The sequence below is a fragment of the Bombyx mori genome, chromosome 9 (genome assembly GCF_030269925.1).
Source record: "Bombyx mori chromosome 9, ASM3026992v2".
Taxonomy (NCBI): domain Eukaryota; kingdom Metazoa; phylum Arthropoda; class Insecta; order Lepidoptera; family Bombycidae; genus Bombyx; species Bombyx mori.
The window spans coordinates 14,396,811-14,422,715 of record NC_085115.1 but is presented as its reverse complement, the minus strand read 5'-3'; the positions used below and the strand labels follow the sequence as shown (position 1 = coordinate 14,422,715).

The following is a 25,905-nucleotide window of genomic DNA, read 5'->3' as shown; positions in this document are numbered from 1 at the left end:
TTACAAAAAGTATTTGAGCCACCTCCTAGCAACGACCAAAGCCTAGACAATGAAATAGACGAATACTTAAGTTCTCCAAATCAGATGTGCCTACCGTTGAAACATGTCACGCTTAATGAACTAAGACGGGACATCCGAAAACTTAAACAAGGTAAATGCCCCGGCTATGATCTCATTGACGCTACCCTCTTAAAACATCTACCAAAAAAGGGACTTCTGCTCATACTTGCTATCTTAAACGCATGTCTAAGATTATCCTTCTATCCAAGCCAGTGGAAAATAGCCCAAGTCATTATGATACAGAAGCCCGGAAAACCACCTCAAGATGTGACATCATATAGACCCATAAGTCTTCTTCCTGTTGTTGGAAAAATACTTGAAGGGATTGTGCTAAACAGAATGCGAGAACACCTAGCAGAAATAATACCAACCCACCAGTTCGGCTTTAGAGAAGGTCACGGCACTATCGAGCAAGTGCATCGTTTGGTTGATGTCATTGGGAGAGCGCTGGAAAACAAATTATATTGTTGCGCAGCCTTCCTAGACATTTCCCAGGCTTTTGACAAGGTTTGGCATAATGGGCTGCTTTACAAAATTAAAAAAAAGTTGCCACATTCATTTTTCCCACTACTTCAATCATACCTTGAAAATAGGTGTTTTGAAGTGAAGATCAATTCCGATACATCTAACATGTACGAAATTAATTCTGGAGTGCCTCAGGGTAGCATACTGGGACCGGTTCTTTATTTGATATTCACAGCGGATTTACCCACTCATGCTTCCACTACTACTGCGACATATGCTGATGACACTGCGATTCTTTCAACACATGAAAATCAAGATTCAGCATCCGATAGGCTTCAACATCACTTAAATCTGATCGAGAAATGGCTCAGACAGTGGCGCATAAAGGTCAACACAGACAAGTCGGTTCAAGTAACCTTCACTCTCAGAAGGAAAACATGTCCTCCTGTAAAACTCTGTGACGTAGAAATCACACAATCAGATGATGCTAAATATCTGGGTATGCACCTCGACCGACGGCTCACGTGGTGCAAACATATATGGACAAAAAGGAAACAGCTGGACTGCAGACTCAGAGGCATGTACTGGCTTATTGGACGCAAGTCGCAGCTTTCAGACGCCAGTAAAATGACAATTTACAAAACAATACTGAAGCCTGTATGGACATATGGCATACAGGTATGGGGCACTGCCAGTCACAGTAATATAGAAATACTAGAACGTTTTCAGAGCAAAACAATGAGAACCATGTTCAACATTCCACGGCCGTCTGGTGTAGTGGTAAGTGACATGGTCACTACACAAGGGGGTCGCGGGTTCGAATCCCGCCAAGGGAAGATATTTGTATGATAAATATAAATGTCTTTTCCAGGGTTATGGATGTATATTAAATATGTGTATGTGTATAATAAAAATCTTATATTTATTTCCGTTATCTGGTACCTGTAACACAAGTTCTTTACGAACTTATCACGGGACCAGTTAATGTGGCGTGACTGTTAGTAAATATTTATTTATTTATTTATTTATTTACCATACATAAGCAACAAATATGTAAATCTTGATTTGAATCTGAGAACAGTGAAGGAAGAAATTGAAACATACAGCAAGAATTACCAAACACGACTTGACCAACACATTAATCAGCTGGCTGCAGAGCTGCAGGGGGAGGGCAGCCTAAGATACTCTCGCCTGAAAAGGAGTAGTATACCAGACCTAGCAAAAAGATTTGCAGATATAAGATGAGAATGGTACCACTGGGGACACAACTCAGCTGACTCAACTTTTCCTGATGAAAATCTGACAACAGATTAGATTATTGTTTTTCAAGAAACAGATTGCTAAGTTGCAGGATAGAAAAAAAAAAAAAAAAAAAAAGAAACTTTATTGTGACTTCGACCTCAAGCTCGCATGTGTCACAGCATTCACGTTATGCTCTTTACGGGCCCCTGTAAGCACTTACCTATCAATTGTTGCATTGAAAAACGGCTGCCACATCCTTAAATTTGGACCACATGATAACTTCGGGGCAGTAATAGGCTAGGGTATGAATAAGAAATAATAATGCCTTATTTCGGGTGTCTCTTCTTCTTATATTTATTGTAGATTATAGCAAGCTTTTAACCCGTGCACTTGTACTCAGTCTTAAGTCTTGCAATACACCAATTATAATAATAATACTTGCGGTAGGCAGCGGCTTGGCTCTGCCCTTGGCATTGCTGAAGTCCATGGGCGACGGTAACCACTCACCATCAGGTGGGCCGTATGCTCGTCTGCCTACAAAGGCAATAAAAATAATAAAAAAAAACCAAAAGGGAACGGGGGTGACTGAAATCAGTGGCTTTGAATTGAAACAAGTGGCTTTGAAAAGCATCAGCTGAGCCAACTCCCTTTAACTTTTTGTATTATTTATTTCCCTGTAACAATGTAAATGCAAAGGTATTATATTATTTTAACTCAACTGTAATTTTCGTTATTTCGATGAATTGCCTGACTAGTATTTGCTTTTTTCCAATAGAGTGTGCAGCAATTATGTTGCAGTATTACTGCGACAAATTGCGCTAAAGTTCATCGCTCTATAAAGTAGTATATGTATCGATTGGGCCAGCCGTGTAAGGCTAAAAAGCATTTGTCATTTAATGAAAAATGTCGTGTCATATAAAATACATGATACCCACGTCGCGCTATCAATTTATTGAATACCATATTTATGTTCTAAAGTCATGTCATGTTGAATGTGATTTTTGAAGTGACCCGTTCGGGGTAAGTTCATGTCATAGGCAGTCAGGTTCGAAGTCGAAGATCGAAGTTCAAAGAAGCATCATAATGTAATCTTAATCTCATAATGAGATCTTCATAATGTAATCTTATATTAATACGGGAAACAAAAACTTTGTGTACCTTTTTACGAAAATAGCGCGGACGGAGGAGTATGAAATTTTCGACACTTATAGAGAATATAGCGAAGAAGTGCACAATGCTAATATATTTTTTTAAATAATGCATAAAAGATACATTAAATTAATAAAGAAAACATTACACACTCTACCGTGTATTTGACACACACACGCATGTATTCCATTTTGATAATTGTCAAACTTTCTTATTGCTTATAATCTATAGTCAAATTGAGAATATTGGTTGTCATTATTAATATTTGCCTAAAGTGTAGTCTTGGCGAAATCTGTGATAATATAATTTGACAATAGAATCATAATAATGCTCAAACTTATAATTTAAATTAATTATAGTCGAATTTCGACTACTGCTGGACCACTAGTAATATGTAATAGAAAATTAAAAATGTTTGTATAACCATCGACCGCACTGTATTTTAAAATATGACTTTATCGGTGGTTCGTTTGTTTGAGCCGGTACCAAATAAACTTGGCTGAGACACAGAAACCCACTCAATATCTCAATATGGGTGACATTTACGAGCATCGGTAATAACTCGACCACAGATGCAATATTTTTCATTGCATCCATCCTTTTTTATTGCCATTCTAGGCCTACTTGATGGTGAGCGGTTACCGTCGCTAATAGACGTCAGTAATATCAGAGGCACAGCCAAGTCGCTGCCTAGCTGAGGAAACGCTATGAAGGAAAGGCTGTTGCAAATCCGGATAGTACGTGGCATAAAAGATCTCTGGAAACGCACTGTGGATGAACGCAGTGGGTTTAGGTGGTATGGATGAACTATACATCAGTGGCGAGGGGTGCGATGGTAAAAATGAAATGACAATATTATCTCAAACGATTTCACTTAGACCACTTCAAACCTAGGATAACAAAAAAATATCATATTAGAATAAGACCAGATCCAGAATATACTAGTTAAAGTCGTATATTATTATCAGTCCCGACAAAAAATACCCTCAAAATTCCAAGTCTAACGAATAGTACCTTTTGCTCCTTTAGCTATGAATCCAATAAAATCTTCAAATAATGGACAGATCCATCGAAACCCGGCCGCGTCGGCGACTGGTGCTCACTAACGGCCGACTGCAACTTTCCTGATGCAGTTTGCGACGAGAGCCAGAAGGTTTGCACGTGCCACCCTGACGTGCCCATCAGCAACCATTTCGATAAATGTGGAAAACGTGAGTTATGTACCAATTAATCTTAAGATAGACATAGGTAACATTATATAAGCTGTTTAGGTTCAGGCTTGTGGAGTTTCCAGAAGCTCCCGTGACCCAAATAATCCATTTGCCACCGTTGGATAAATATAATAGCCATCGCCAGCAACAGAACGTTAACTACCACTCAAACTTAGTTTAGACATAAGTAACACTGTAGAATCTGTTTAGGTTCAGGCTTATGGAGTTTCCAAAGGCTCCCGTGACCTAAAGAGTCAATTTCCCACCGTTGGATCAATATAATAGCCATTGCCAGCCACAGAACGTTAACTACCACTCAAACTTAGTTTAGACATAAGTAACACTGTAGAATCTGTTTAGGTTCAGGCTTATGGAGTTTCCAAAGGCTCCCGTGACCTAAAGAGTCAATTTCCCACCGTTGGATCAATATAATAGCCATTGCCAGCCACAGAACGTTAACTACTACTCAAACTTAGTTTAGACATAAGTAACACTGTAGAATCTGTTTAGGTTCAGGCTTATGGAATTTCCAGAAGCTCCCGTGACCCAAAGAGTCCATTTACTACCGTTGGATCAATTTAAAAGCCATCGCCAACCACAGAACGTTAACTACCACTCAAACTTAAAAAAACCATTTACATTCAAATGACCTATCTGAAAGCTTGAATAGGTTTTAAATGTAAAGCATTCGTGAACATAAAAGCGAAAGCGGAGCTTTCCTTTGTAAAGTTTCACGACACGGGTTTTAAAGACGAGCTCCCTTTGACTTACGGTCGTCTTTATACAAGACTAAGCTCGGTTAGCATTTGCGTCTTTTTTTAGATTCATTTGACATTCATGATTTTTTTTTTTAAATTTAGATTCTTGTTGTGAACCTCTTTGCTATTTTGATAACTAATGTAGTTTTTATATACTTCACTTTTGACGTTTGTCTTCATATTACCCATTTTCTTTCTGTTTTTCTTAATTTTGTGTTTTTATTAAAAAATAATCATTCTCAACTTGTTTCATCGTTTATCATTTTACAGAGATTTGTTGAGTTTGTTCATTTCATTTTGGTCCTTCACCAGTAATTTTCCAGCGTACCTATTTTTCATTACGTAGCTTTAGTTATTCATTCATTTCGTAGTATTTGTTTTCATTTTCACTGCTTTATTTCATTTTTATTTCTCGCTTAATGTTCACCCGCAGTAAAAGTAAAATCATGCCGACAAACCCTGCGACTAGTACTGGTGTGCAAGTTAATATTATACAACCTAGTACTTCCCAACATGTAGACAGCATTGCTCCGAGTGAGACGTCTAAGTCAAAATCATCACGCTCGTCATCCACAATTAAGGCTCAAAAGGCCGCCGTAGAGGCCCTCGCCCTGCGCCGACGTCTTGAGCACGAGCAGGAGCTGGCTGAACGTGAGAGGCAACGTGAAAGTCGACTGGCAGCACTCCGTCAGCAGGTAGAGGAGGGCGAACTGAAGGCCGAACTTGCCGCTCTCGACGCGGAAGCCGCGGCAAGTCACAGCAGTCGCAGTAGTACTGCCAGGGTAAGCGTAGAAAGAACAGAAAGATGGGTACAAAGTTTAGGACAGCCAGTTTGCGTTGGCGAAAATACAGTTAATAGAGGCATCCCCGCAGTAGGGCGAGAGCAAGTAGTGGTTCCGCCTCCCGGCCACCAGGCACCTCTGCCGGCCACTGGGTCAACTGCATCCCCTGTTAACCGTTTTGTTCATCAGAAACAACTTTTAAACGTCACTAAAGCGTCCGAGGCGGCCGTACTTACGCGACCGCTCATTTCCACGGAGGTTGATCAGAGTAGTCTGCTTCAGGCTGTTGCTGACACTGCAGCTGCGGCCAAGGCGCTTGCTACTTCGCACCGTCATAAACATAAGATCGAATTGTTTCCTTTCGACGGAGACGCCTTAACATGGCTACATTTTAAACGTATTTTTGATTTAACCAAAAACAATTTTTCAAATATTGAAAATATTAGTCGGTTACAAAATGCACTTCGCGGCGCGGCCCGAGATGCAGTCGCGTCACTGTTGCTGGCTACAGACAACCCGAACGATATTATAAGAGTTCTGGAGGAGAACTTCGCTCGCCCGGAAATTATAGTATTTAAGGAAGTCTCCGCTCTTAAAAATCTACCACGTTTGGGAAATGACCTGAAAGAGTTAATTACGATAACGAATAAGGTACGTAATTCTATATCTTCTTTTAAAATACTGAATCAAATTGAGTACTTGCATTCTCCAGAACTATTTCACGCCGTCTTAGGAAAATTAAACCCGGTTACTAAAGTAAGATGGACGGACTTTGCTATGCAAGATACTACAGGGCGTCCTAAATTAGAAATTATGTCCGATTTTTTGAGGCGCGAGTTAGATCAACTTATTCGGTTCGGTTTATCACCGGAATCTTGCTCGATCCAACATTCATCACAAAACACTCAACTAAACAAACCGTATAAACGGGAAAATATTCACATAGTTACACACTCTAAACTAAATTCTAAGGCGGCGTCTACACAAAAGCTTGAATGCGCGTTTTGCAAAAAAGATCACAATATTAAGTCATGTTCTGAGTTCAAAGCCTTATCTGTTGATGAAAGGTGGGTCTGGCTGCGTGAGGTAAAAGCGTGTTATAAATGTCTTAGGCGTAGTTCACATCAGTGGAAAACATGTAAAGTTAACCCTTGTGGTGTTGATGGGTGTCTAATACGTCATCACCCGTTAATGCATGGTAAAGAACCTGCCTCTTCTGTCAATACTATGTTCGACACGCAATCCACCGAAAATGATCATACGACTAAGCACCACGAACCTGCATCTGTCGAAAAGGTAATAGTTTCTACCACTTCTACAGGTGTTCAAGAACCCAGCTCCATCTTAACTCTGTGCCCACGTGTATTTCTGAAAATCTTACCCGTTACTGTCTCTGGTCCCTCAGGAAGTTGCAATGTTTACGCACTTCTCGATGACGGTAGCACTGCTACGCTCATTGACTCAAGAATTGCTACTCAAATCGGTGCGACAGGGCCTCACCAGAAAATAACGGTTAATGGTATAGGCGGTCTCAGTAGAAACGCTACGATATCGTATGTAGATTTTCACATTAAGGGTAGGCACACACGAGACACATTTTTAGTGAAAAATGCGAGAGCTATGGAGTCTTTGTCTCTGCGTCCTCAAACAATTAGGCAGGAAACTATTGCTTCTTTCGCACATTTAGCGAATTTACCTTGCAACATAACTTACGAAGATGCTACACCAACAGTTTTAATTGGTGCAGAGCATTGGCATTTGTCAATCAGCAGCGAGGTACGGTGTGGTGGTAAGAATGAACCCGTTGCCTGTTTAACTGCCTTAGGCTGGGTGCTGTATGGAATCGCCTCCAGTAAAACTAAATCAGTGGAGTTTGTTAATCACGGTGTGTGTATCGAACCTTCCAATGAGGAGAAATTAGACTCTTTTATTAGGGAACAATACAAAATTGATTCGTTAGGTATTTCTAAAAAAGAAACTCTACATTCTAAGTCAGATAAACGTGCAGTCGAAATTTTAGAAAAAACTGCTAGACGCCTCCCCACTTCTGGTCGATTTGAGGTGGGTATGCCGTGGCGTGACGATATACAACGCATTCCCGACAGCTACCCTCAAGCCATGTCACGATTTTTAAGTCTAGAAAGGCGCATGGCTAAAGATGCTGACTTTGCAAAAGCATATGACGTGTTCATTTCAAACATGATCGCTAAAGGCTATGCAGAAGAATGTGCTCCTGAGTCATACTACGCCAACCACATTAAAGATAAACAATCTTCTTTTATGAGGCTCTATTTACCCCATTTTGGCGTGTATCACCCTCAGAAACGTAAGCTTCGTGTAGTTCACGACGCCGCAGCCACGAATGCGGGCGTCAGCCTAAACTCTTTATTGCTACCTGGTCCAGACCTGCTTCAGTCCTTGTTAGGTATTTTACTTCGGTTTCGCGAGGGCCGTATTGCTCTCACTGCTGATATCCGGGAAATGTTCCCTCAGGTAAGGATCAGAGAGCAAGATAGGGACGCCCTCCGGTTTCTCTGGAGGTCAAGCAGAGACCAACCTATAAAGGAGTTTAGGATGACAGCCATCATTTTCGGTGCGTGCTGCAGTCCATTTATAGCGCAATTTATTAAAAATAAAAACGCTCGTGAGCACGAAAGTTTATTTCCTAAAGCAGCTCATGCTATTTTGTACAATCATTATATGGACGATTATATTGACTCTCTCGATGACATTCAAGAGGCAGCACAACTGGCGGCAGATATTGTTGCCGTTCACAATGATGCCTACTTCGAGATGCGGGGCTGGATTTCCAACGATCCATCAGCGCTAAAATTTATTCCTGCTGATCTTAGGGCCACTCAACCGTCGTTGGAAATCAACCTTGGCAGCTGCTCTGCAAACAATATTAGAGCGTTGGGAGTATTGTGGAATCCCATAACAGATAATTTAGGGTTCCGCTCAGGCTTAGGTGAAACATTTCCAAACCCTCTCACAAAACGCAAAGTTCTTTGTCACCTCATGCGTGTGTACGACCCGTTAGGCTTATTAGCTCCAATAGTTGTTAAGGGTCGAATTTTATTTCAACAAACGTGGAGGTCTAATGTCGACTGGGACACCGAGTTCCAACCCACGGAAGCATTAAGATGGTCTGATTGGTTTCAGGAGTTGTCAAAAGTAACTTCTTTGGAAATTCCGCGTTGGTATTCTAACTCTAAAAACTCTGAACCAACTCAGAGGGAGTTACACGTTTTTGCTGATGCAAGTGAGCTCGCGTACGCATGTGTCGCTTATTGGCGCCTTTTATACTCAGACGGCAGCATCAAGCTTTCTCTCATCTCTAGTAAGGCAAGAGTTACACCCTTGAAACCTATCTCTATCCCACGTTTAGAGCTCCAGGCCGCTTTAATAGCTTCTCGTCTCGCGGTCACCATTAAGGACAGTCATAGAAAACAACCGGCACATACTTTCTTTTGGACCGATTCTATGACAGTCCTTCAGTGGTTACGTAATGACGCGCGCTCTTTTAAGCCTTTTGTTGCCCATCGTTTAGGCGAAATTATTGAAAACTCTTGCGTCAGAGACTGGCGATGGGTACCAACGGAATTGAATGTTGCCGACGACGCTACCAGAACGCGATCAATTAACCTCGACATGTCCCACAGATGGTTTCGCGGTCCATCTTTTCTTTTTAAATCCGTTGAGGACTGGCCTACAGAGCCAAGGTTTGCCTCACCAAACACCGATGAACTTAAGACCAATAGTTATGAGTTGGTCGGACTAACTTCCTTTGTCGAAGAGTTACCGACTCCGGTCACAGCCATTTTTGCTAATTTTAGTAATTGGCAGCGCTTATTACGTGCCACAGCCCGGGTACTTCAAGCTGCGGCAAAGTTTGGTGTAATTTTGGCTTCCATTAGAAATTCTAAATTGAAAGGCGAAATAGTTTGTGCCCGCCATCCTTCAACGTCCACTACTCTACCACCTCTTAGTGCGGATTTAATAAAGGCCGCTGAAAGGCAAATTATGCAACGAACACAGGTCGAGAGCTTTTCTATAGAATTTCTTCATATCCTGAACTCGAAGCCTATTCCTCCGAACAGTCGTCTCAGAAAACTGTCACCGGCTTTGGGAGAGGACAAATTACTGCGGTTAGCCGGAAGAATTAAAGCCGCAGAAGGCATTGACCCTGACACACGCTTCCCCGTCCTTCTTGACGGTCGTCACCCAATTGTACGTTTATTGGTACAATTTTATCATCGAAAAGCGGGTCACGCAAATTATGAACTAGTCGTGAACGAATTAAGACAAAAATTCTGGTTGTTAAGGCTGAGGAACACAGTGAGAACAGTAGCAAAAGAGTGTCCACTCTGCAGAATTAGAAAGTCCTTGCCGGTGAACCCGAAAACAGGAGATCTGCCACCTGAAAGATTAGCTCACCATCGACGGCCCTTTACTTTTACGGGTCTGGACTACTTCGGCCCCGTAAGCGTCACTATCGGGCGCAGGCATGAAAAACGTTATGTAGCCCTTTTCACCTGTTTAACTGTCAGAGCCCTTCACCTAGAAATGGTACATAGTCTATCGACTGACTCTGCTATCATGGCTATTAGAAGATTCATTGCAAGACGGGGCTGTCCAAACATTATTTTCTCGGACAACGGAACCTGTTTTGTTGGTGCCAATCGCATTCTCAGAGGTTTCTACGGAGAAAATGTCGAAGATTTCACAAGCACTCAAGGAATACTCTGGAAGTTCATCCCACCTGCGGCACCTAATTTCGGAGGATGTTGGGAGCGCTTGGTGCGATCAGTAAAGGTAGCTCTGAACGCAACATTAACCGAACGAGCTCCAAAAGAAGAAACCTTGAGCGTTTTACTAGCCGAGGCAGAAGCCATTGTCAATTCACGTCCATTAACTCATGTATCTACAGATCCTGACGACCCGACAACACTCACACCATTTCATTTCTTAATCGGTTCTTCGTCCGTGCAGACCTTACCTACTGCCTTGAACGATCACGATTTGGTCAGCCGTTCCGAATGGAGGAAAGCATTGAGGCTAGCGGATCATTTTTGGTCGCGTTGGATGCGCGAGGTTCTCCCGACCCTACAACCACGTGAGCAGTCAAGAGGCAACCGCAGTTCAACAGCTTTTCAAGAGGGTGACGTAGTAATTATTGCTGACTTTAACTTGCCCCGCGGAATATGGCCACGAGGACGTGTTGCGAAAGTGTACCCTGGGAAAGATGGCGTGATAAGGGTAGTGGACGTTGCAACAGCAGGGGGAATGCTACGCCGACCCGTACGAAAGCTGGTTAGGCTCTCCACCTAAGGCCTTGACTGACCTTGGTTTGCATAACCAGTTTGTGCTTTTCTGCACGAGGGGGAGGATGTTGTGAACCTCTTTGCTATTTTGATAACTAATGTAGTTTTTATATACTTCACTTTTGACGTTTGTCTTTATTTTACCCATTTCTTTCTGTTTTCTTAATTTTGTGTTTTTATTAAAAAATAATCATTCTCAACTTGTTTCATCGTTTATCATTTTACAGAGATTTGTTTAGTTTGTTCATTTCAATTCTAATTTTAATATTATCACTTATTCTGGTCGACGAGAAAATCTCTTATAGTCCAAACCATGAGCTCACAAGTAAGTCAATTTTGCTCCTCATAAAATTTTAGATCTCATTTTAGACACATTATTATTGAATGTTGTATAGCTATGTCGTGTCGTGTTAGCCCGGCAAATCGATATCCTAATTAAGGCGTTTGATGATTAACAATATAAGTTCTAACGAGTTTATAGTAAGTAGTTTGCGCGTTCTAATTCGAATTATTTAACTCAATATGCCTTTGTGGCATGCTATGGAACGAGTTAGTCACAAAATACTACTATGGATGCCTATTCCAAACGTGCATGTTATTTTGTGTCACTGTGTTTTCTATTGTTAGAATGAGCCATCATAATATTATGTTACTCTTAAATAATTGGATAGCCATTTTTCAATTAAATTTAGGAAGGGATCCGGTTAAAGCTCCATATACCACAAAGTTTCAATACGTAGAGTGACGATACGGCGATTCAACATCTTGATCTCAAAAACGCAATGGCATTTAACCAAAAAATTGTGCATTTTAAAGCATTTGCGTGATAACGTCTTATAAATCTATGAACACTGGCTGCACGCACGAAAAGGTGTCACATTCCGCCTGAGCCTAAGCGTGCGAGCGAGAGCGCGGAACAAGCGATAGAGAGGCACGATCGGCTCAAGCGTTGGCTTGTGATACATTTATCTCTCTTCTCGCGTGACGTCAGAGCATTTAGAATATGTAGTTCTCTTACTGACGTTACCTTGTAAAATTATCGCCCGAAAACCGACTTTATAGACAACCAGTATTTTTTAATTAATCAAAACAAATAAGGGGAGTTAGGTAATCGCGTGCCAAGATTATTATAATGCAATCACTATGTTGTATTTGTTCTTGGGGACCAACCATGAGGGAGGCTATCACAATTGATTTTTAGCGGAGAAATTTAGAACACATTTTAAACTGAATAATATTCCGAAACGTTAAAAAATCACTTGGCATTACAAAAAAATTCAAGATATCCTTTCTTCGGTGGGCACAAAAGAAAATGGTCAACGATAGTAATATTGAGTCGCTTTTTACGAATAAGTTTTTTTTTTTTTTTATTGATTACACGAGTGGACGAGCTCACAGTCCACCTGGTGTTAAGTGGTTACTGGAGCCTAAAGACATCTACAACGTAAATGCGCCACCCACCTTGAGATATAAGTTCTAAGGTCTCAATTATAGTTACAACGGCTGCCCCACCCTTCAAACCGAAACGCATTACTGCTTCACGGCAGAAATAGGCAGGGTGGTGGTACCTACCCGTGCGGACTCACAAGAGGTCCTACCACCAGTAAAAAGTCCACGGTATTAATCTAGATGTTGGCTTTGTTATGTAAAATGTAATCTTCTCTGATTTGTTAATCTCCACCATTTCTATGAGTTCATAATACACCTGGTATTGGATCCCGCTAATCACAATGTGATTCCATCACCTTGTCGCTTAGGATCGTAGTGTCATCAGTACCAGTAAAAGCGTTGTCACAGATGGAGTACTGATGAATTTCTTCACGGCTAAATTAGGCACCAAGGGCATATCCATCTATCTAGTATCATAATAGTTATTACAAGAAAATTACCCCTTCTCCACTGAATACTTTAGGCTTAAAGATAACCACATTAACGCGATAGGATTTGAAATTGAAATTTTATTTCAATTTATAGACACATTTTACTTAATAATTCATACACAGACAAAGCAAACATCGCCTCTCTATAAGTATATTATATAGGTAAAAAAATTTTACTGGTGGGAGGACCTCTTGTGAGTCCGCGCGGGTAGGTACCACCGCCTTGCCTATTTCTGCCGTGAAGTAATAATGCATTTCGGTTTGAAGGGTGAGACAGCCGCTGTAGCTATACTTGAGACCTTAGAATTTATATCTCAAGGTGGGTGGCGCATTTACGTTGTTGATGTCCATGGGCTCCAGTAACCACTTGACACCAGGGTGGGCTGTGAGCTCGTTCACCCATCTAAGCAATGAATAAAAAATACATTTTGATTTAAATTGCATTGTAATATTTCAGCGGCAAGCATCAATGAATCCTGCTTGTTTAATGAGCAGTGCGAAGACGTTGACTTCAAGACCGAGTGCAAGAATGAACGTTGCGCTTGCAAGTTCGAGATGGTACCGCTGGTCACCGTCGACGGAGCAGTTATATGTACTCGTAAGTGTATAGTTTGTAATATCAAATGCAATCAACACTAACAATGAACTTAAAAAAAAAACTAAAAAAAAAAAAACATAGCAAGGCTTAAGCGGTAGGCAGCGGCTTGGCTCTGCCCCTGGCATTGCTGAAGTCCATGGGCGACGGTAACCGCTCACAACCAGGTGGCCGTATGCTCGTTTGCCTACAGGGGCAATAAAAAAAAATTACCCCACATCACAGGAGACCGAAGCACTGGCAGCTACATTGGACAAAGAATTAGTTTAGCTATTGAAAGGGGGAACGCTGCCAGTATCTTCGGAACCTTGCCTAAAGGGGAGTCCCTTTAATAATAGATTTTAGTTATTAAATTATTATTATTTTAATATTATTATTAAATATTATTAATTATTATTATTTTATAGTTTTTATTGTAAAGTTTTATTTCACACCTACATTTTTGTTATTGCTTAGGTGTGGTTTGTGTGGTGGTTACCGAAGCCCATAGACATCTACTACGTAAATGCCGCCATCCACCTTGAGACATGAGTTCTAAGGTCTCAATTTTAACAGTACAACGGCTGCCCCGCCGTTACTGCTGCCCGCATTACTGCTTCACGGCAGAAATAGACAGGGCGGTGGTACCAACCTGTGTGGACTCACAAGACGTCCTACTACCAGTAACGAAGTTACTTTGTTAAATCAAAAGTGGCCTAAGCTTACCATAGTTTCAATTTACTTTTAAACTGCTTCGTAAGCATACAGAATACACGCAAAAACAATCTTTACAAAGCCATCTGTTATCTATGGGTGAAACTAGGGATTGGTCGGATTTGCATCAAAATTTATTATGTTTTAAATAAATAGCAATATAAGGACGAATATGAAAAATTGTGGGTTAGGCCACTTTTGCTCTGACAGCCTCACATATATTTATTTATTTAATAAGTTGCACCAACAAAGTGATCATCAATACAAAACATTGACAAATTGACAAAAGCTCATGGCAGATGTCACCTCAATTATAGGTGCAATCGACATTGCATTAACATCAAAATTAAAAATAAAATATACAGCTAAGAATTGGATACATTTCATTCATTGCTTAAGATTAATTTAATTGTTTTATTTTATTTAATTTTTATTTAATTTAATAATTATTCTACTGCATATTGTGATGTACTTTAAGTTAACGCGTTTTAAATTTATATCTTAACTAGCTGACCCGGCAAACGTTGTTTTGACATATATAAGATTTCTAGGGAATTTCTAGTGTAGAAAAAAAAGCAACTTATTGTAAGTGTGTAAGGATGTGGTAAATGAGTGAAAAAGGCATGTAGCGCCGTGAACGATTAGGGAATATAAAAATAACAAAACCTCATTCAACCACATACCCAGGTAATGCCTCATTATAACAAAAAAAAATATGTCCAAAAATAAAAACAAATGTTAGGGGTGGACAACCCTTATCACTTAGGGGTATGATAAATAGATAGTAGCCGATTCTCAGACCTACTTAACATGCAAATAAAATTTCATAAAAATCGGTCAAACCGTTGCAGAGGAGTATGGTTACTAACATTGTGACATAAGAATTTTATATATATGATTACGTATACCAGCATATGTCAATGTATTAAGTTTGATATAATCGTTTCCCGATCTCTTACGGTCTAAGGCTATACGCAATTTGACCTTGTGTAAAGTTCTCATCGGATCATCCGTCCATGTCATTAGTTAGCCACGTTTCTGTCTGTCCACGTTCAATCCGAGACTACTGTTCTAAAATTCTTTTGGCCTATTTCTAATTATAATAGTTGGGGAATTTGAAGAATTCTCACTTAGCGCCATGTAAAAGAATCTGTGAATGCGACTTGAAAAATATGGTGTTATGTTCATATGTATTTATTTGCTTTATTACTGTGATATTTTAGTTAATTATTAGAACATTACTATGAGATTTTTAAGGATGGTTCTTTCCTCAATGAGATTTGACGTATTAATATTTTATATTTTTACTAAATCGTGTTTGATTTGTAATTATTGTTTATAAACCAGCCGTAAAACCAGTTGATGAGTCTACCAGGACCGTTGACCCCGCGATGATTGGAGTCCTCGTCGGCATGGCGCTGATGTTCGTCATCATTTGCGTTGTTCTTCGGCTTTTCAGCAGGTACATACTTACGTTTGATGATAACGATGATGAAAATATATGCATTGCGTAGACTGATGAATGAATTTATGGCGTATCTGGTGTTAAATTTACTGGTGGTAGGACCTCTTGTGAGTCCACACTGGTAGGTAGCACCACCCTGCCTATTTCTGCCGTGAAGCAGTAATGCGTTTCGGTTTGAAGGGTGGGGCAGCCGCTGTAGCTATACTTGAGACCTTAGAACTTATATCTCAAGGTGGGTGGCGCATTTACGTTGTTGATGTCTATGGGCTCCAGCAACCACATAGCACCAGGTGGGCTGTGAGATCGTCCACCCATCTAAGCAATAAAAAAAATACAAAAATAGATACTGGAGTCCATCATAAACCAGACATCTCTGAAAAGTCGTCGTAGCCTAAAGGATCAGACATCCGGTGCAATCGTATCTAGCGATGCACCGGTGTTCGAATCCCGTAGGCGGGTACCAATTTTTATAATCAAATACGTACTTAACAGATGTTCTCGAATTGACTTACACTGTGAAGGAATAACATCGTGTAATAAAAATCAAATCCGTAAAATTATAATTTGTTTAATTACTGGTGGTAGGATCTCTTGTGAGTCCTGCCTGTTTCTGCCGTGAAGCAGTTAATGGGTTGCGGTTTGAAATGCGGGGCAGCCGTTGTAATTATACTGAGACCTAAGAACTCATGTCTCAATGTGGGTGGCGGCATTTACGTCGTAGATGTCTATGTGCTCCATTGACCATTCACACCAGGTGCGCCGTGACCTCGTCCACCCACCTAAGCAATGAAAATAAACATGAGGTCGAAATTCCAGTTGTATTGTAGGACGGGTCTCTCAACCTTTAAGCCGGAATCCATGACTGCTTCACGGCATTTATAGGTTTCAGGGCGGTACCTACCTGGGCGGGCTTATAATACGACCTACCACTAGTAAATGACAGAGCATAGTACGATACTGTAAATATGTTAGTTACATTTAGACGGCCATTGTAATAAATAGCACACCTAAAGTACAAAGTATCTTCAACAAAAGTGTTGTTTCTCATTAGAAATACAAGCAGGAGGAAATTGCAACAAGTGGCACAGCTAAAGTACCTTCAACAAAAATACTGTTTTTGATTAGAAATACAATCACGATACAGTACCCCGCGTTACGAAAGACACTAAGCCAATTAGGCGACCAAAGATTATTATTTTTAAATATATTAATTTTTCTTTTATATTAGTATGTTTATTTGCGCACAGAAGGGACGTTTTCATAAAAAAATGCCTGCCTTGACCTTCAATATTATTTTTTGAAATATTAAGTAGGTACTTGCAGATGCTTTCATAAAATGTGCGCACTGAAGCTATAACCAAGCAGGTGTATAGTTCATTTATACTGCCTTTTTTATCATTTTTTATTGCTTATATGGGTGGACGAGCTCACAGCCCACCTGGTGTTAAGTGGTTAATGGAGCCCATAGAGATCTACAACGTAAATGCGCCACCACCTTGAGATATAAGTTCTAAAGTCTCAAGTATAGTTACAACGGCTGCCCCACCCTTTAAACCGAAACGCATTGCTGCTTCACGGCAGAAATAGGCGGGGTGGTGGTACCTACCCGTGCAGAATCACAAGAGGTCCTACCACCAGTAATTACGCAAATTATAATTTTGCAGATATGATTTTTATTACACGATGTTATGCCTTCATCGTGAAAGTCAATCGTGAGCATTTGTTAACTACGTATTTCATTAGAAAAAAATGTACCCGCCTGGGATTCGAACACCGGTGCATCGCTAGATACGAATGCACCGGACGTCTTATCCTTTAGGCCACGACGACTTCTACCTCTGTTTATCGCGAAATGAAAAGCGGAGACTTATATTTCACAAATAATTTCAGGGCAAGATGGCGTGAAAACAGGACGATCTTCAACACTCCAAATCCTCGTCTGATGAATGTTTCTTTGCTCAGAGAATCTAAGCTGTTGCACTCTCAGGTTTGCATTAAAATTTATATTTCCATCAATGTTTGAGACTCTACTCTACTCTGCTCTGACTCTTTTTAGTATGCTAAGTTCAGGAAAGATATCTCATTTATATCGACATAATTCTTGTTGCAAGTTTTAAATCAGATTTTTATATCGAATTTAGTAACAGCTTAACAAATACCTTAACTTGTTGGTCCAAAGCTACTGATATAAATCTATACTAATATATAAATCCACAGTGGTTTTACGGATGTTCTGTTATAACTACTGAACCATGCATCCTATTGACTTGAAACTTGGTATCCATGTAGAAAATACATGTACTTAATTTATAGGCTAATATTTATATGAGTGTTGGACTACCTAATAATAATGACAATAAATAATAATGTTAATTTTAGATGCCAAGCGAAGCGGGCGAGTACGGCTAGTCGTTAATATGATTAAAATTACACTTACGTTTTAATCTTGCTAATCATTACTACTATAATATTTCTGACGACCAAAAACTTAAGTGCCTATGACCCGTGGAAACCGAATAAAATACTAAATTTTGATGCTTTGCCCTCATGACTCATGGTGGTTATATCTTATTAAACGAAATGATGGTACATCTGTTTATCAGTCCCAATAAAATATGTAAGCAACCAGAGCAAGTTTTGATAGCTATCAACCTTTTCCAGGACCGTCGTGGTTCTAGAGTGAGCATGCGCCCGCCTTCTCGGCAGGCGAGCCAGCAGGAGTTAAGACCCCACTCGCCGAGTCCAGGTACACAGGCAAAAGTATAGTGAACAAATCTTCTTTCTATTCTATGCTTTATGTGAAAGTGTTTAAGTGCTTTTCGGAAGGCAAATCCGATGTTTTAATAATCCGCACTACTTCAACTTTAACGCAACGCGAGCTTAAACCATAAAAGTAGCGAAAATCCAAGTAAAATTCATTATATTTAATAAATAAAAGTCTTGATGACATTAGTCATTTAAATTTGATAATTCATAGGGACTTGTTTATTGTGAGATGGGTTACTACTAAATTAGCTATAATTCATTATATATAACAATAGAATCCTTAAAGAAGAGATTTTTTCAAAATTAGATGCCTTATTAAGAAACTGAGTACTATAAATTATTATTCATAAGCAAATTGGGATGGTATGTGAGTTGCATATCAAAATTTATTTAATTTACAAAAGTATATATTGAGTTGTAGAGCTCAGATCTATTAAAAACGATAGTAACTAAAAGGCTTTTAAAAATTTAATAGACGCAGATAACAACAGTAAAACTGTGAAGGATTTTGACCATAATATTACAGCCCAGTTCAGTAGTTCAAGAAATAACATATTGTCGACGAAAATGCAAACATTGCAGCGAATGACTTGGCCAAATGAAATAAATAAAATTGTTTATCGATATTGGCTGATGAAAACTCATGCAAACAAATTATAGTTTCTTACTAATTTTAATATAGATTATACCAGTAATAGTGAATCGTATTAACACTGGCACTTACTAAATTTTTTTTTGGGTCTAAGTGAACTTTGGAATTGCCTTCCCAAAACCTCTTTGAATCCCGGCACAGTGTGCACTTTTAATGTCGATGTGTCTTATCTCCTTTTGAATTTAATAATGTTTTTAAAACTAAATTAACCTTCATAATTTCATCAACAGCACGACCTCAACAAAGTCATCAGTCACACCGAAAATCCTCAGGTTTACACCGAATGTCGTTTCATATATTTTTTTAAATTATCTAAGTATAGCTTTGCATGCGCGTCGGAACTGGTACGTTACTGAGACCATAATTGTTACTAAAAAGTTGCTCTAATCTTACAGAATAACAATTCTTCACCTAAGTTATTGGTTAGAGACCATGTTTGTGACAGCGACAACAAAAGTGTTCTAATCATACAGAGTAACAATTCTTAACCTAAGTTATTAGTTATGATAGCGACTACGAAGGTGCTCTAATCTTACAGAATAACAATTCTTCACCTAAGTTATTGGTTAGAGACAATGTTTGTGACAGCGACTGCAAAAGTGTTCTATTAATACAGAATAACAATTCTTAACGTAAGTTATTAGTTGTGACAGCGACTACGAAAGTGCTCTAATCTTACAGAATAACAATTCTTCACCTAAGTTATTGGTTAGAGACAATGTTTGTGACAGCGACTACAAAAGTGTTCTAATCATACAGAATAACAATTCTTGACGTAAGTTATTAGTTATGACAGCCACTACGAAGGTGCCCTAATCTTACATAATAACAATTATTAACTTAAATGATTGCAGTAAAATTTAATCTGATATTTTGTGGAAAACTAAACTTAGACCACGTTTGCTTGAAACTGATTGCGTTTATACACATTTAAAGCTATTTAGAGGTACCTACTTATTTTAGAAGTGAAAAGTGTGGCTACGTTTTGACACATTCAATAGACTTTATTATTATTCGTCTTGATTATGATTTGTACAGGTACTAGTGACTTCAAAGAAGACTGCGCCACTTCTTAGATGTATGTTAAGTTTTGTGCATTAAAAAAAAGTGTATGTCATGATATGGATATCCTTACGATATGTTTTCGTAGTTAAAAACATTGTGTGTTTGTTTATCCGTGATCAGGGCGCTTACAATAGCGTCGGATCGGAAACTCGTTCAAACAATAAGTGCAATAAGAACCGGTCAAATACTAGCGTTTGTAATGTACAATATATAATAAAAAACTAATCTTTACCATGAAGGGTGAAATGTACTAAGTGTAATACTTTATGCACCCGGGTAACTGTATTAAATAAGTTTTTCGAGCCCAGAAACAATGTATTAGGTACACAAAAGTTTTGAACATTTTTTTATTATGCGCCTTACATTTGATATTCCTAAATAAAATTTCCTAAATAAAATTTATTCTCAATTCATACACAACTAAATTAAAGCTATTATAAGATTTAAAAAAAAATATCACTTTGATTCAAATTCAAATTCAAAATCATTTATTTCAACTTAGATGTCAGTATGACACACTTGTTGAATGTCAAAATGCAAATAACAATGTTAACTCTACCACCGGTTCCAAAAAAAGCCACAGTCCTGAGAAGAACCGGCGAAACAAACTCAGCGGGCTTTTTTTTTTGTTTTTTCTCAAATATTTTCTTTTTTTTAAATAAATAGAAATATTCACAATAAAAGAAAAAACAAGTCAAAAAAATACAATTAAAAATAATAATAATAATAATGGAAAATGAAAAGGCCAGGAGCGAGCGCCTCATTCCCACGTAGTGCCATCTAGTAAATAATCCTTAACTTTATAATATGCCTTGTTGCACAAACGTTCCTTAACAGTTTTCTTAAATCTATGAACAGGTAGTAGTTGAACGTTTAGTGGGATTACAAATAGTAGCTCAAAACGGTTCGCAATTCAAAGTTTGTTGTAGATGACGCATAGCAAGACTGGATCTTACGAGGCAGCTATCTCGAATACAAAGTACTGTCTTATGCTTTGAATGACATACGGCATGATACGTTACGCCTTTAAACTTCTACGGGACGATGATAAAAACCTTTAGAAGAAAAATGACATAAAGCTCTTTAAAATTTACTAGCAATGCATGACTTAAAGAAAATAGATTAAAAACTATTATTCAATAATGAGCTTTAAATTGTCGTGTGTTGCGACGATAAATATCGCCATTCAACAGAGATGATGAATAGCAGGTAAATACTGTATGGTCGCTTAAAATGTGAAATCAAAGTCTCAATATCGCAGAACTAATTGGTTTCATAGCAAAGCTTTAAAATCTTTAGGCAGTGGTTTGGCTCTGCCCCTGGTATTACTGACGTCCATGGGCGACGGTAACCACTCACCATCAGGTGGGCTGCATGGCCTGTCTACAAGGGCAATAAAAAAAACTGATCAAATATTTTGATTGTGATTTGCACGTAAGTTTGAGCTCGCATGCTTGGTTCTTTGAATACGATTACTCTGTGATACACCACAAGCACCAGTCACCGTCCTCGTCGAATCGGTCGCTTGTGACGAAGGGGTCGACGAGCAAATTAACCCACAGACACAGCCCACTGAGTTTCTCGCCGGACCTTCTCAGTGGGTCGCGTTTCCGATCCGGCGGTAGATTCTGTGAAGCACTGCTCTTGCTAGGGCCAGTGTTAGCAATGCTCTGGTTTGAGACCCGTGAGCTCGCCTACACGTTAGGGTGAATCTGAAATAGCCTCTCAAGGTTATGAGGATAGGAAGAAAAAAAACTGTGTTAATATCAACTATTTTGACAGGCTCTCATCGTGGTTCAAGAGCAAGTAGCGGGCATTCAGCCACGTCATTGCGTTCAGCAACTCTGAGATCTCCAACGACTCCTGGACCGGCCTCAGTTACAGTCCAAATACGAGCTCCAGATACGTAAACGTTGCTATGAAGATGAAACTTAAACCATAGAAGATAGAACAACATAGAAACGACATCCAAATAAATATCACAGTATTTCAGTCCAACATTCTTTTTATTTATTACATTAATATCGTTCAATGTTTTATATTAAATTAAGGCTTGAATTTGTCTTTGTAGTGAATATAAATTTATGCACCGTATGTTATTGAATTATATTGCCACTATAAAAAGTGCCTCTAATATTAATTAATGAAAACGTTCAGATTACCTACACGAAATATGAAAATTAGTTTACTAAAGATAGAACTTATTTATTCACGATTCACAGTTCTATATTATTATATGTCACTATTAGAATACGAAGCACTATTAAAATAAAATAGTATAAAGACTAGCTTGATAAGTTTAGCTTTTTAGCATTAGAAGGAGAGCTTTTTGGCATTTTTTTTGTAGTTCATTAGTTTTTCAAATGGTCGATTATTAATGATTAAGTCTAAGCTACAAATTAGATTTCATTCTATATCTAAATTAAACGAATGCTAGATTTTGTGATTTCCTGCCTTAGAAATATTAATAGCGAATACTAAGCTATGTTAGATCTATGATAAAATATTAGGGACCATCTCCCTGGGTTCGAAAAAAAAAAAAAAGGAGATTTTTATGTAATGCGGAGAATGGGTTCTACGCCGCTTTCTAATATAAGACTTTCTGAATTTAGCTTTAATTTTAAGAGCAAATAGCTTATTTTGAGCGTTTCAATACGAGAGAGGAGCTATTAGCAAACGTCGCTATGGAGCTCGTCTACTATTAGATGTTTCTTATTTAAAATTTTAATGTGTAAAATGGGGAAGTTTACACATTTTTTGATACTGTAAGTTAATAATTATGCACTAAGTCGCTTCTTCGACGATGTATTTGCGAAACGCACAAAAAAAAAACAAAAGACGCAATATTCGACTTCGGCATCTTCATATCTTTTTTTTTCTTGTTGAAGATATATTCCAATAAATGGGGAAGAATTGGGAAATATCTTCTACAGTAAACCAAATCTTTATATTTGTTATTAATTCAATTAGTAATTAATTAATGATAATGAATATTTTACGAAAACATATAATATAATATTATGCTCACGTTCATTATTATAATAATATTTCGGACACTGCTAGTTGTAAACATACTGAAAAAGTTTATGCCATAACTATATAAATTTTATTATATCTTATACTTCCAATTGGTGATGTTTTATTTCAATTAATCCTTTTTAGTTGTACATGTAACGATGTTTACGCCAATGAAGAAATAAGTACAAAAAACATAGAAGGAAAACAAGGACCTAACTCACAAAGTATACGTATGACAAGCCTTGCAATGTTACACCATATTCTCTTGATAGTTTCATGGCCTACGTTATTTTATTTTTTTTATTGCTTAGTTGGGTGGACGAGCTCACAGCCCACCTGATGTTAAGTGGTTAGTTAAGTCCATAGACATCTACAACGTAAAAGCGCCACCCACATTGATATAAGGTACTGAGGTCTCATGTATAGTTACAACGGCTGCCCCACCCTTCAAACCGACACGCATTACTGCTGCACGGCAGAAATAGGCAGGGTGGTGGCACCTACTCGCGCGGACTCAGAAGAGGTCCTACCACCAGTAAAACTTGACCGGTAATGATGAAGATGCTAGCGTATCTTCAGCTAACCTTGGTCAATCACTTATCTCCGGTGCTTCGACACGAGAACACTTCACCTCATACGGCATAGTAGACGACCTCTAAACTACAAGAGCTACGTTTGAAGTTTTGCATCATCCATCGTATTCACCAGATGGTGCGGAAAGAATTTTATTGTTTTCAAAAATTGAACAAGTTCTTGATAGGAAAAAATTATACCTGAGAGGGGCAATACAAACTGCGCTCGAAGAGTTCGTTGGCTGCCATACCCCTGACTTCTTCAAGAATGCCATTTAAAAATTATCACTGCACTGGTAGAGATGCATTGATACCATGGCTACAAGCATTACATTAAGATTGATAGAAAAAAGTTTTCTTTTATAAAAACATACCGTAACTTTTAGTATACTAAACACCAATTTCGTAGGTAGTGATTAACAAATCTTTCTATACCTTTTGGGGCGTTTTTTTTTGGGTCAGTGGCCCAGCCTCACGCATCTGATTTCCACGTGTACAAGGCACGTGATGTATGTGGGTCTTAACGGCTCGCAGATGTTGGGAGCGGATCGCGGACCCAAAAGTGTTTTAAAGCTCTAGGTACTACATAACGCCTCCTGTACTCTGTCACCCGACGTCAGGTCTTGGTCCGGGGTTAGAACCCCGGGTTAGGATTGGAGCTCGCGATGTCATCCCCAAGACGCCCTGTCCTGAACCAACCTGTCATTGAGCAAAGACGCTGGCCTCCGTGGTACGGCAGTTATTGTCACTGTGCTATGGTTTTTTTATGTGTCTTTATACTTTATTTTTTATATTACTATACCTATTTACTGTTTGTGGACTGCTTAAAAGCATCCTACTGGTTTTAAGAAAGCTGCTCAACTGGGAACACAAATATTTGCATTCGGACTCGCATATATCACAAACTTAAATCTCGTGTCTGAGTAGTGACAATGTGATTTTAAAGTGTTCCCTTAACCACTTACTTACACTTAGCTCCGGAATAATGCAAATTGGTTCTACTGCTGTGAAATAAAAAAGATCATATGCTGGTTTGTATGTATCATAGTGTTATGTTTGTAATAAATGTTAGTGTGTCACTGGCCGTCTTGAGTATCACTTGTCCCCATGCGCACTAACACTACATTGGCGACGAGGATGGGATGAGGAGAGCCGCCGTACAGCGCTCTCTAGTGAGTGTGACAATCAGCCGAATCAGGAGTCACCAGAACCGAGCCACGTAACTGTCACGCGAGGAGCGCGTCGACACGCACAGTCTGAAGAGTCTGAAGAGGGAGATCTGTTCTTCGAGGCAGAGGAGGCGAGCTTGGAGCCTCAAAATATTAGGGAGGCCAGGTTTCCTAAACGTAACCGTCCTAAAGTTAATTATAGACAGTTTTACTAAATTTGTTATAGGATGTAATTGTTTAGTTATATAGAATTGTTTCTAGTACCTATACGTCTTGAATTGTTAAGGGAAGAAATGTTATGTTTGTAATAAATGTTAGTGTGTCACTGGCCGTCTTGAGTATCACTTGTCCCCATACGCACTAACACAACACATAGATAATACAAACACATTTGTTATAGATAAGCAACTCAAGCATCGAACAAAAAGGTTTACGGGCGTCGGCCCCTAGATAGCTTCGCTTCGATTAGTTTCTCATTCTCCCTATAGATGGCAGTAACATATTACCTATTCTATATGTTATTTTGAAGGATTTTGTACATTTTCAGAGATCATAAATTGATAAAATTTTATCAAATTCTCTACAACAAATAAAGACTTGTATAATTTATAATTTTTTTATTTTTGTTATACTATAATTGAATGCCTTTAACTACAAATAACTTTTACAACATACACATTTAGGGACATTCGCTACAAGATGTCGATGGTTTCCATACAAAAAAAATATTTGTCTTAAAGTATCGCAGTTTGAAGGCCCTGGTCGGTTGCACTATTTTATGAACACCCTAAGTTTTTTCCATTTTATCACTTGAATTGAAATCAACAAAAATAAACTAGATGGCGTTGGTGATTTCACTCGCTACATACATATCCTATATACGTAAATCTAGTTCTGGTTTTGCCTAACTACCATTTCAATCTAACTAGTGATCTCATTTAATGCAACAAAATATTGTTCATCTAAATTTTACAGTGTAATAAAAAAATAAATTCACACATACTCTAATTAGTTATACTTTATTTTTTACAGATGGCGT

At 38.7% G+C, this 25,905-nt stretch overlaps 1 protein-coding gene across 7 annotated transcripts in view; it reads left to right on the top strand.

Moving 5' to 3' along the window:
* LOC101739610 (uncharacterized) overlaps positions 1-23,235 on the top strand; it is a 56,455-nt gene extending 33,220 nt beyond the window's left edge. For 2 of the 7 annotated variants that reach the window (XM_038012876.2, XM_062670263.1), the window contains 7 exons: positions 3,981-4,127; positions 13,329-13,469; positions 15,507-15,621; positions 17,515-17,611; positions 18,286-18,370; positions 19,273-19,314; positions 21,890-23,235. In XM_038012876.2, coding sequence (XP_037868804.1) covers positions 3,981-4,127; positions 13,329-13,469; positions 15,507-15,621; positions 17,515-17,611; positions 18,286-18,370; positions 19,273-19,314; positions 21,890-22,017 — 755 coding nt within the window. In that variant the 3' untranslated portion in view covers positions 22,018-23,235. Of the gene's footprint in view, positions 1-3,980; positions 4,128-13,328; positions 13,470-15,506; positions 15,622-17,514; positions 17,612-18,285; positions 18,385-19,272; positions 19,315-21,889 lie in introns of all 7 variants that reach the window. The other 5 variants (XM_038012877.2, XM_062670264.1, XM_038012879.2 and 2 more) reach the window with 3 other exon arrangements.
* Positions 23,236-25,905: the final 2,670 nt, after the last annotated feature.